This window comes from Physella acuta, unplaced genomic scaffold (genome assembly GCF_028476545.2).
Source record: "Physella acuta isolate Inbredline_101_S28 unplaced genomic scaffold, ASM2847654v3 ptg000417l, whole genome shotgun sequence".
Classification (NCBI taxonomy): domain Eukaryota; kingdom Metazoa; phylum Mollusca; class Gastropoda; family Physidae; genus Physella; species Physella acuta.
The window spans coordinates 136,064-148,456 of record NW_026731936.1 but is presented as its reverse complement, the minus strand read 5'-3'; the positions used below and the strand labels follow the sequence as shown (position 1 = coordinate 148,456).

The 12,393-nt window shown below is 36.1% G+C and overlaps 1 protein-coding gene across 1 annotated transcript in view; it reads left to right on the top strand.

Moving 5' to 3' along the window:
- The first annotated feature begins 369 nt into the window (after positions 1-369).
- Positions 370-12,393, top strand: part of LOC131942654 (putative uncharacterized protein DDB_G0282129) — a 68,160-nt gene continuing 56,136 nt past the window's right edge. The window contains exon 1 of the mRNA XM_059302552.1: positions 370-460. Coding sequence (XP_059158535.1) covers positions 370-460 — 91 coding nt within the window. The remainder of the gene's footprint in view (positions 461-12,393) is intronic.

Below are 12,393 nucleotides of genomic sequence, written 5' to 3'. Positions count from 1 at the left end.
GCGTGTAATTTCGGCTTTAAAGTATCAACAATAACTTCATACTAAGTGCTAGTTTTCTAGAAATTTAGTTTATACCCAAATATTACCTTAACACTAATACCTTAATAATACTAATAACACAAAAAAGACAAAGTATATTCGTAGTTTACCCACTACAAACTTTTACGTTTACCAAAACCTGCGGTAATCTTCGGATATTGTTCATTACCATCTCTTAACGAAAAACCCCGAGGGGAAAAACATGAGATAAAAAAAATACCCGAAAAATCAATAAACAGTGTAACAATATTTTAATTTGAAGAGTAAAAGTATCGACCGGGATCTCTAGTTATTGTTGGTCAAAGGAAGCACGAATATGCAGGTGAAAACATGGAGGTATGGTTCGATGAAAGTGGTGAGTTAATGATGAGCGTGTCTAATGCTGATGTCACTACTTCAATGGACGCGGCTCGTCTGAAAGGTAGACAGCGTGAAGGGTGGTAGTGATTTGTGTGGGGTTGCCATGGTTTTCTGGTGTTTGCGACACGTTTTTATCCAATGAACTGTTGCGTTATGTAATGGTAAATTAACCTAAGTAAAGTGTATTTTATTAATACTAATAGTTTCGCTGTCTGTCTATCTATCTATCTATCTATCTATCTGTCTGACAAGAACGCTCTAGAGAAAACACAAGGAAAATAAAAACATGCATAGTAATTCGAAAAACGAAGTATGACGTCGACACATTTAGCGCACAGAGTAGAAAATAATCTCAAGCCGGATAGTGCACACATTGATATGACGTCATTGATTTGGTCTAATTTGGTCTAATCTAAGTGGTTTGCGTGAAGTTTCTTTCATACAATTCTTCGGGTAGGGGCGAAGCCCCACCCCCGCGTAAGAACGTCTGAGCCCCCCCCCCTCTCCCCAACTCTCCTCATCGATACTCTATAATAAAATTACCGCCTAATTAATGTGTCTAATCTAAAAAGTGGTTTTCTTGCAATTTCTTTAATGCAATTCTTCGCGTAGTGGCTATGCGCGACACCAGTGTTTCTTTCAGACTTTTTCCTCCACGGAGAGGGGTGAGGGTACTTGAAATTTTCGGGGGCGGGGGTAGAATTTTCGGGGAGGGGGCGGAAACTGGAAAAAGTAAATGATTATATTTCGTTGAATGGGACGGTAGACATGTTTTTTAGGGGGGGGGGGGGTGGGGGGTGTGGGGGGGTGTGTGGGTGGGTGGGGGGTGGTGTGTGTGGGGGTGGGGGGTGGGGAGTGGTGTGTGTGGGGGTGGGGGGGTGGGGAGTGGTGTGTGTGGGGGTGGGGGGTGGGTGGGGGTGTGTGGGGGTGGGGGGTGGGGGGGGGGTGGTTTTAGTTTAGAGAAAAGAGACAGCACTATCAGCCTAGCGCCCGGTGTATCCTTCCTCAACGGGCCATTTTTCTCGTGTGAACATATCCACACAATGTATTACAACGTATACATTTAGTAGGTTAGTACATTAAGGTTACGGTATGTTTTTTGTTTTTGTTATGTTAGGTTAATCGTTGGGTTGTTTTCTAGATTTGGTCAGATTTAAGATTAATGTTAAAGTAATGGAAATGGGAAGGTTAATTGTAACAGCTCTATGCATTAAGATAACAGCTAACGTTATCAATAATTGGAATCACGTTAAAAACAATCAATCTCAATGATAAAAACCTCCTACATAAAGTAACTAACCCATCACTCAAATGGTATATTTTTTGGTTCTCATAAAGCATTGTGCTGTATCACTCAGCGTCCTGCAAGTGTTCTGAACTATTGACTTTCATGTTTGCACACAAAAGGCGCAGGATCGGTTACCGAACCATATTTTGTTATACCTCTCTGGCTCTATTTAATGACATCACCAAACAATTAATTTACAGCTTCGTCTTTGACTGCATACAATTTTAACGCATATGCCAATGTAATGCTGTTCTAATGGCCTGCAAACACGATTTATAAAAATTATTTGAAATTGAATTTCAAAACTTCATCAGGACAAATTAACCCTAACCAAAAGCACAGACCCTAACCTAAACAATCATGGTTCATTGAGGTAGTCTGTAAAAAGCGTCTAAAAATAGCACTGGAACTGAAATCAAAGAAAGTCAAATGGCACCAGGTAGAATTTAAAAAAAAAAAACTCAATAACGCCGAAAATAAAACATCGATTGTTGCCGTCATAAAATTAACTGCCTGTCGCTGATTTTATATTAGTTATTATTCCGATAAAATTAATGTTTAAATTATAACAACTGTATATCAAGTAGCTTTAATGGCACTGCTCATTACGACATGACACAGTTTAGTTATAATCAACAGGTAGGTGAAATTAGCAAGCTAAACATGAATTAGCAGTCCCGCAGAAATTATACTTAAAAAATAAACTCCAAAAAAAAAAAAAAAAATAAACCAACCAATTAATCATCTGCTTTGAGTAATGCTTGAGTTCGATAACTGATCGATTTTCCTTCGTGACCTAATGAGATGGAGCCGGCTTCCTGCACCAAACAAAACCGGATAGGACTAAATCTGTTTCATAACTAGGCCAATTTATTTATAGAGCTGCGTGCTAGATTAGATTTTGCCTCAACCGACAATTTTTTTTATAACACAGAGCAACAGATTTTTTTTTTTTTTTTTTTTTAATAGAAATATTTTCTTTGTTTGAACGAATGCATAAAAATGAACTTTATTGTTAATATTCTAATACAGAGACTAGGTCAAAAAGATATGGGTTGGGTTTTAAATATTCGTTATTTTGTTTCGCATTAGGTAAGTTACTACAGTCTGCTTGTGAATACAAACTTCATCGCTTTTTGTTTCGCTGCGCGCCTACTGCTTATTTATCATTTATGATGCATTATGTTTATTCAGCTATTCGCTAGCTCAACATTATTAGATTAAGAGAAACAGAAAGACTGAGAAGAACTGCACTAGAAAAAAAATGTAGTGTATGTTAATTTAATATGGGGATCTTCTATTTTATTATACAAATGGCTTTTAGATCTGTGCTCTTATACTGTAGAAATACCACAGCCTCATAGGCTTCAGAAGAGTAAATGACCATTTTAATTTGTTAAACATTTGAATGTGTTCTTATAACATGGGTGTCTTAACTCGTTAGTTTAATGAGTGTTTGATTTGAAGTATTACAACCTGATCAATTTTAAACACAGTTCTACACGAGAGTTAAGAATTGCTTGGCTAGTTAAGTGAGTAAAAATAAACAACACTGGTAAATTAAATACACGTTTAATTAAGTTATCACAACAGAAACTACACTATATCGTTTTTCCCTAATTGATAAGTAGTTTTCGTATAGTCTATGAAAAGTACATATATTTTCCTTTCTGTCGTATATACTGGTGTAGTTAACTTATACTTAAACACGGAGGTAAACACATTTTAATTTCTCAACATTGTTGTAGGTCAGGGGTCGGCAACCTGCGGCTCGCGAGCCGCATGCGGCTCTTTTGATGTCAATATGCGGCTCTTCAGCTCCATGCACAAATATTAATAATTATTTTATTTTATTTTTAAAACTCATAAAAATATTGTTCTGCAACAGTCGGTAATGAACGATATAATAATAAATATAAACAATAAACACTCGCTATTCCATTAGAATATTTAGTAAGGTCATATTTCAATGTATTTCCTATTAACGCTTTTATCCCAAATTGAATCATTCAACTTCATTGTGGATATCACAAATAAAATAAACGAGCTAAATGCTAAACTGCATGGAAAGGAAAACCCAGCCTATGACTTGCTTGAAGAAGATGATTGTTTCGAAAACAAATTATTTCATTTTGTTGAAGACACGGAGAGCGGTAAATTAATTTATTTCGAAAAATCTGAAAAAAAATTATCATAATAAAACACAGCTCTCAAGAGCAAGTTAGATGATTTGGAGGTCCAGTAAAACATGCACGTTTCACTGCACAACTGGACAACTCTAAAAGAAATGTCGCGAGTTAAGGCCCTATTATGTGACGCATGGAATAGTCTTTTAGGATGCCACAGTGAGGTGAAGAAGTTGGTATTTGGAGTGCTGACGATCTTCGGGTCAACATATTCATGTGAGCAAGCGTTTTCTTGCATGCATATAATACAAAGCATAAGAGCCAACTAACAAATAAAAATCTAGAGGCATGCTTGAAATTGAAAAAAAGTTATGAGCCAGGTTTAAACAAATTTTCAAAAGGCATGCAAGGCGAAACTGTTGTAAATAGTATTCAATATTCAATAATTAAAGTTATATACTTTGATTACTGATTTTATTATTCTAGCAGAGCTAGATAAAATACTTTAATACTTTTTCTGCGAAACATGTTATGTTCTTATTTGAATAAATATTATTTCATATATATATATATATATATATATATATATATATATATATATATATATATATATATATATATATATATATATATATATATATATATATATATAATCCTAATCAATAAATATCATAAGACTGAAATAAAAATGTTAGTGGCTCTTTAAACACTGGGATATTTGGTAAATTGTAACTTTTGGCTCTTCCGTCCCAAAAGGTTGCCGACCCCTGTTGTAGGTAGGTGATAGTTGTGAAGACTGAAATACAAGGGAAATAACTTATATTGTTTTTGATGCACACTGGTTTACTTCGTCAGTAGGGAAATTTACTCCGTATCATCACCCGTTCTTTACATTCCAGGAACACAAAAAGTAACCCATTGTATAGTTAAAGATATACTAACAACATATAGGTTCAGGATACAATTTATTAAGTTATGGGCATACATACATATCATGATACCTTTAGAAATTCAGGAACATAAAACTTATTATCTATCTGATTTTTTATGGAGGTTGTGGTACATTTGGCGGATTTGTTGTGTATCTTGGGTTTCCACTTATCATGAATTCTTAAGTTATTTTACATATATTTACTACATTACACCTTGTAGTAGAGATGGATAGGAAGTATGATCATAAAGAGAAACTTTATAAAAAAGAAACTGATTTAAGCTGAATAATATTTTCAGTATGTGGAATATATTTTGAAACATTACTAGCACTATTTGTACACTTTACTTTTATAATATGTACGCCAGCGTTGGAAATTTAAACATGTGAAAATGACGTCCTATCGTCTAATAGGTGAGCGCGCAATTATGTTGGTCTTTAATGTAATAACATCATCCAGATTATACTTCAACTACATCTCTTCTTGCTGTGCTTAATTTGTATTACAAACACAGCTACTAACATGTGTTTCGAACGGTACTTAGAACTACGACAAAACACAAAATAATTAAAGTAATCATATAGGCCTTATAGCTTTTTGTAGCTCATGTATCTTGACATCTATAAAATAAAAGTAAAAAAATTAATAGAATTTCGTAATAGGTAGTTATTGGAATATAAAATTACTAGAATAGACGAAACTAAGTTCCAATACTTACATTAAGTTTTAATGGGGAAAAATATATCACTATCTGCGATGATTAAATTCTTATGTGACTATTCCAAAACGTGGGAAATTATTCGAATAATAACCATCAAATACAATTAAATAAACAATACTCAGTGGACCTTGGTTATTAATAGCAAATTGTTCTGTTCTTTTATTCTCCTCCCTGTAGGCGAGTATTGGCACATAATTGGTTGACTAGTTCACATAACGTTTCCATAGGGCCTTATTGGGGATTAAAGCATTCAAGTGCCCACTATAGGTCAAGATTAATAACGTTTCCCCTCTAATCCCGGATCCATGCTGGGTTTTTTTTTTTTTTTTAATTCCATAAATTTCAGTCTGAAATGTCTGTCTAGCCAAGGATGGGAGAAATTTCAGTCTGAAATGTCTGTCTGGTAGAGGATTGGGAAGCCGGGTCGTGAGTTTCGGCGTCTCCCCGGAAGTCCGCTTGATGGCTTCAGGTTTTTTTCATGTCCGATTATGGCTCGGTCGTCCGGACTTTGTATTGTTAGCAGAGAGCATTCTGGGTGGAATGTCGGGCGGTAGCGCATCTAGTGGCTCGTCAAAAGGTCAAGAGGTTAAATACTTGGGTTTTTTTTTGTAAAAGAAGCAGTGGAATATAAGTTAGGTAAAAGTGTAACAAGATTAGCTTAATGTATGTTGTCATTTTTTTCTATGTTATCTAGTCTATGTACTGCATATGGGAGGCTTTTAAGTACAAAACCCTACCGGTTGAAAACTCAAGTTTACGACACTGCATGACTGTGTTGTGAGCGAAGAAGGCCTACTTGCTAAATGTTCAGTTACATATACATCTGAGTAGCGACACTATTAGGCCTACTTATTAAGTGAATATAACTAATGTTTTTATCCTAAATTACACACCCATGACAAGTTTGAAATACCCATGTCACGTTATCAACGCGCGTAACACCCACTACCACACACAGACCATCATTTCAAAATACTATTTTAAACACTGGGATTTCATTCTATCGTGAATCGCCACTGTCAAATTAAAAAAAAAATACTGTCAAGTTCAAAACCCAAAATTTTCAACATCACTGCTAAGTTTAAAAAAAAAAACATTTTTTGTAACACTCCTTTCAAATTTAAAAACATCTCCATCATTTTTGAAACCACATTGTCCAGTTTAAAAAAAAAATAACTAACGCCCGTCAATTTAACAGATAAAAGAACACCTCTCTCAAGTCTTTCACTGCTCATTCAAGCACGTGCAGAGAAACTGAGAATACGGAGATGGCCGCGGTTTTAAATAAAAATACCAATCCGGTTTGACAAGATGATAAATGACGACATTGCCTTGTCTGTTGAGAGTGTTGCATCTAATGGAATAAAATGTGCGCGGAGAGAGAAAGAATTCCTCCCCATGATAAATGGCACCGCGAAACAGATTTTTGCGTCATACAAATGAGATAATATTAATGGTTTCACTGCGCAGGTCGAGGTGTGGTTTGTGTTGAGTTGAAACGAGACGAAAATTGTGTCGTATCTACTTCGTGGTGGTGAATGTTTTATATCAATACAGTTCAAAGGTTAAAGCTGGGTAAAATAGACTAGCTCTTGTGACATTAGCCAGGCGTGGGTTGTTTTTTTTTTTCACTACAGTGATAGCTTATGTACTGATAGTGTTCTATATGACTTCTTGGGAGATCAGTAAAGCTTTTTTCGCCAGGAGAAGGGGGGACTACTGTAGCATTTTGCAAGGGAGACGACTGGAAATTTTTATTCGATGTTTAGATATTTATTTTACTGTTTAGCATTTGTATGTGTAAGCGTATGATCGAGAGTTAAGGCACATGAAGGTTATTATTTTCGTTCGCACATTTCACTACCTTGATCGTTCGTGAGTCTCGACAGATCTAATTGTTAATGAGTATTTGACAATCTTCTATGGTTATAGAAGCTAACGGGCACATCAATTTAAATCGTGTGAGGGTGCTAAAAATGCTTCACTACATTTTACACGTCAAACATAGTTTTATAATTAATTCGATTGGGCATATCCACAGCTTGTAGACTGGTTAATCACCTCGACTTATAGGCTACCTGAAAAAATATTATCTTAGTGCACCTACTAATTGTATCTACGGCACGTCAAAATTGATATACCTATTCCGGGAGACCGCATAGCTGGTAATAAATATACTGGTTTTTGTGTAAATGTTTTGAGAAATGTTTTGAGAAAATTATAAATATTGTAATTTCTATAGGTAAATAAAAATAGAGATAGAAAGACAGAGAGGGGGTAGGGTTAGTGGGGGTGGGGTATTTGGCCCATGATATTTGGCACACACGGTGGGAGCACACACACAGTTATCTTTTCCCTGCAGTAAAGGAGAAGTTATCTCCCCTCATAAGAGTTACATTCCCTTTTTCCGTACGTTCCGCGGGATAATTTTGACGCTTGCTATGTCAACGCTTGATAAAAAGCAGACGCGGAATTCCGAGACAAGCTTAAATTTTCTGTCATCGGAAAAAAAGACTACCACACCGTCCCCTTCTCCCTGGAAGAAATTTATTTTAACTTTACGTAGAGTAATTTAAAAAAAAATGTGTATTTGTTACGTTTTAGTAGCGAGATAATGTCTACTCGTTTCTTCCTTTGTGACGTCATTAGCAGGGGAGACGATTCGTCTGTTGCTGTGAGCTAGACCATATCTTTACCAAGTGCAACGAACCAGGGGCGATAACCGCCCGGCTGTTGGTACGTGATGTATCGCTTTACAAAGTGGGGGCGAGCAGAAGAATGTTTGAATGCGCGTGTAAACGGTGTGTGCTGTATAATTTCAGCGTGGTTTCTTTATCGCCTGCACGTAAAAAACACAGAGGTCGTTATGAGGATCTCGCTTTGACACGACAACAACATATAGATGTCGTCTTATAGGTTAGGTCATTGGCAGGGGCGTATACTAAGGACTCAAGCAAGTGTGTGTGTGTGTGTGTGTACATGTGTTTGTGCATGTGGGTGTGTGTGTGTGTGTGTGTTGGCGAGTGCATGTGTGTGATTATAAATCGGAATGCTCATGTGAATGCTAGTGCAATTATATTTATTAGTACGAATACGATTACGAATCCGACTTCAATTAGAAATACGGAAGCGCTTACAAAAAAAAACGAATACAAATACGAAACACGAACACGAAAATGAACATGAACATGAACACGAACACGAATACGATAACAAATACGAAGACGAACACGAATATGACCAGAGTTTCTTCCAGGCATCTCTTCGGGGGAGGGGTTTGTCCCCCCCCCCCCCCCCGAAAATTTTTTACCACCCCCCCCCCCCCCCCCCCGAACGAAATGAAATTTATATAATTTATATTTGAAATATATACTTTTAACAGTGTCCGCCCCCCCCCCCCCCCCCGAAGAAAGTCTACCGCCCCCCCCCCCCCCCCCGAAAATTTCAAGTGCCCCCCCCCCCCCCCCCCCGGAGAAAAAAGTCTGGATATGACTTTTATTTCGAATACGAATACGAACACGAATACAACACGAACAAGAACACGACTAACAGGAATACGAAATCAAAATCGAATACGAATATGACGGCGCATACGAATCCAAAATAAACACAATTACGAATTCGTTTCCTTTGCATATGAAAGTATAAATATTCATGTATACGCCATTCTTCTATAATACAAACTTTCATCTGGATTCCTTGTTTGTGATGAACTATATACCATACACATACACTTACACACACAATATCCTTGAGAAACTCCTGCCAGTGGGTCACCTTCGTGTCCTTCCCTATTAACAACGTTAATATCGCTAATGAAAAGGATAGCTTTCCGATACTTAAAATAGCCCGGCCTTCACCTTGGGCGACCTGGGACGTGGGCGGCTTATAAAAGATCCCAGAAACAGGCAAGAGACAGGCGCTCAAGTCAGAGGCTTTGGGCTAGACATTTAATTAGATACTGTAGCCCTGGGGGTGGGGGGGGGATATGTCGGTGGTAGTACTTAGTGGGTTGGGGAAATACGGCTAGATGTCACTGAGTAGGACAACGTGACAATGAATAGTGCTAAATGTCAGGGAATAGTCAGTGAATAGTGCAGTAGTAGTGAACTCTGGTCAACATAACATTTACAATGCCTACTTGTCAATGAACCATGATACATGCTCTTTAATATATATATATATATATATATATATATATATATATATATATATATATATATATATATATATATGTATGTATATACATTTAGATATATACTATTAACTTATGTGTGCTAAACTATGCAATGAATAATTGAGGTTAGTAATTATATAAAGATCAAGCTAATTGATTGATGAATTCTCATCATTGATTCACTAGCCAGATAAAACATAAAAACGCAAGTTTTAATTAGTAGCCTCGCTAACCTATTTCCAACAATTTTGTGTACGTCCCGTTATTCAGGGGGAAAACACACAGATGCTGAATCATGATGTGATTTTTCTATTTAACTTTATGTTATTGTCGCACTATGCTGTAGTTCTTCAAAAAGAAAACTAGCCTAATAATTTTAAAAAATGAATATATTATTCTAAACTCTCTATATATATATATATCAACAAGCAATGTTTAAGATTGTATAACCAATACCGTGATAATAGACAGTTTGATTTAAAAGCTATGATGAAAACCAAACCAAAGCTTGATCCACTCCACAAAAGAAACCAAACCCAACAATCTGTCTGAGCCTAACCTTAGTTTAGTACAAAACATATACTTTTACCAGTGTCCGCCACCCCGCCCCTCCCCCCTGGAAAAATCTTGTCCACCCCCACCCCCCTCCCGCAGAAGAAAAGTCTGGAAGAAACACTGTGTCCACCTCCCGCCCAAAACCGAACAAAATAAATGTATATACAAAACAAAAACTTCAACCAGTGTCCGCCCCCACCCCCTACCACCGGAAAATGAATTCCCTCCTTTTACAGGAAAAAAATGTCTGAAAGAAACACTGGACAGAACCACTCCAGAGAAAGCTGCTGAATTAGAACGGTTTTTTTAATAATTTTATTGCTGTTGTGCAACTGTATTTAATATTTAAAAATAGAAGAAGACAAAAATTCAACCATCTTAAAAACAAGTGTGAAAGATGCATCGATGGTCAAAAAGACACGAAGGTGAAGGCCAAACCAACGTGTCAAAACAACTTTCTTCAAAAAAAAAAAAAAAAAAAAACGTTGACAAAACAACTTCCCCGCCCCCACGAGTTCCTGGTTCAAAAAAAAAAATCTCGAATTATCGCCCTTTACCGCCGCATCTTTAACGTCCAGACATGCGCAGTTCAAAAGTTACAAGATGGCTGACCACATTAGCGCGGCCCCTCCCTAGACTGTAGCGTGACTGTCAGTGACAGGGGAAGTGTGTTCCGTCTCCGAGGAAAACATCACCGACAAAAGGGCCTTAATAAATATGTTATTGTGTTGTGTGTGCTGAGATCACCTGCTATATGTTTTTCTCAAGCTTGTCTGCTATCTATATGTAGGCTACTAAGACTAAGAAAGAAACAAAACTTATCAACACACACACATATACACACACACACATATATATATATATATATATATATATATATATATATATATATATATATATATATATATATATATGTACAATTTTCAAACAATTTTAGTACGGTCGTTAAAGAAAAGTAAACAATACTGTATGCAATATCAATTTGTATAACTAATTTTCTGAATACTTTGTTTTTATTGGTATAAGCTCTAACCCCTTCTCTCTCCCCCCCCCCCCCGCTAGAAAAAAAAGTACAATTAAACTCTGCGTTCTCAATAAAAGAACAAAAATATGGCGGCTTTTTTTCTAGGCTGTGCTTCAAGATTTTAAAATACCAATAGTACTCAAAATGCAGCAATTACAATCCTTTTTACTAGAAATAGAATGAAATTAAGAACTGGTAGGCCTAGGTTATTAATAAATAATATATTTTTTTTAATTCGTTTACGAAAACGTGTTACATATTCGAATAAATAATACTAAATTGTTTGCTTCTTTAAAAACAAAAATCCCAAATTAACTCAGGATATATTTTTTCTTTAAACAAGACTTCATTTTGTAGTCTATTATTGTTTACGATTTTAAATAACCATAGTGGAAGTAACTTTTCTATTTATTTATTTTTTACCGATTTAACAAGAAATATGAATATTTGGTTTGAAAAATACTAGCTGGCAAGTACGAGAACGAGAAGTTGGTGACCTACTTAACAGCCCAATTTCTGTACGTGCTAAAATTTAAACAAAAGAACGTCTTAAAACTATTTGTGAAACCGCTTCCCCGAGATCTATTCTCATTCTCAAGAGCTCGTGGCCTATATCAGCAGCGTCACGATCCTGATGGTGAAAACTGATCGAGAATATGCCAATATCAAGGTTGGATTACTGGGCCTACGCTCAAGGGAGATAACCTAGTCCTCCCTTCTTCCCAAGGGGAGAGAATCTATTACAGATAGGAAGTAAATCATTAAGGACCGGTCATCCGGGACAGGGGTTGCTCTGATTAGTGTTAAGGTAAAGAACACTTTTACTGTCAGTTAGTGTGACCTAATAACCTTACTGACAATATTAATAAACATATTTTTTTTTTCGGCTGTATAGTTTTAGATGAACTTCGAACCTTAAAGTAATTTGAAACAGTTTATGTTTATGTACACAAATTTATTTGTTTAGCTGTTCTGTCTTTACTTTAAAAGAATAGCCCTATTTACACACATTTTATTATGAGTGTAACTGTAAAGCACTCACAGCAACAACTTCTTGGACATGAGTCTGCAACTTGCGGCTCGCACAAATAGCCCGGCACAAATATAAATAATTATTTTACATTGTTTTCAAAACTCTCTAAAATTATTATAAACAAAAACAACCTTAAAC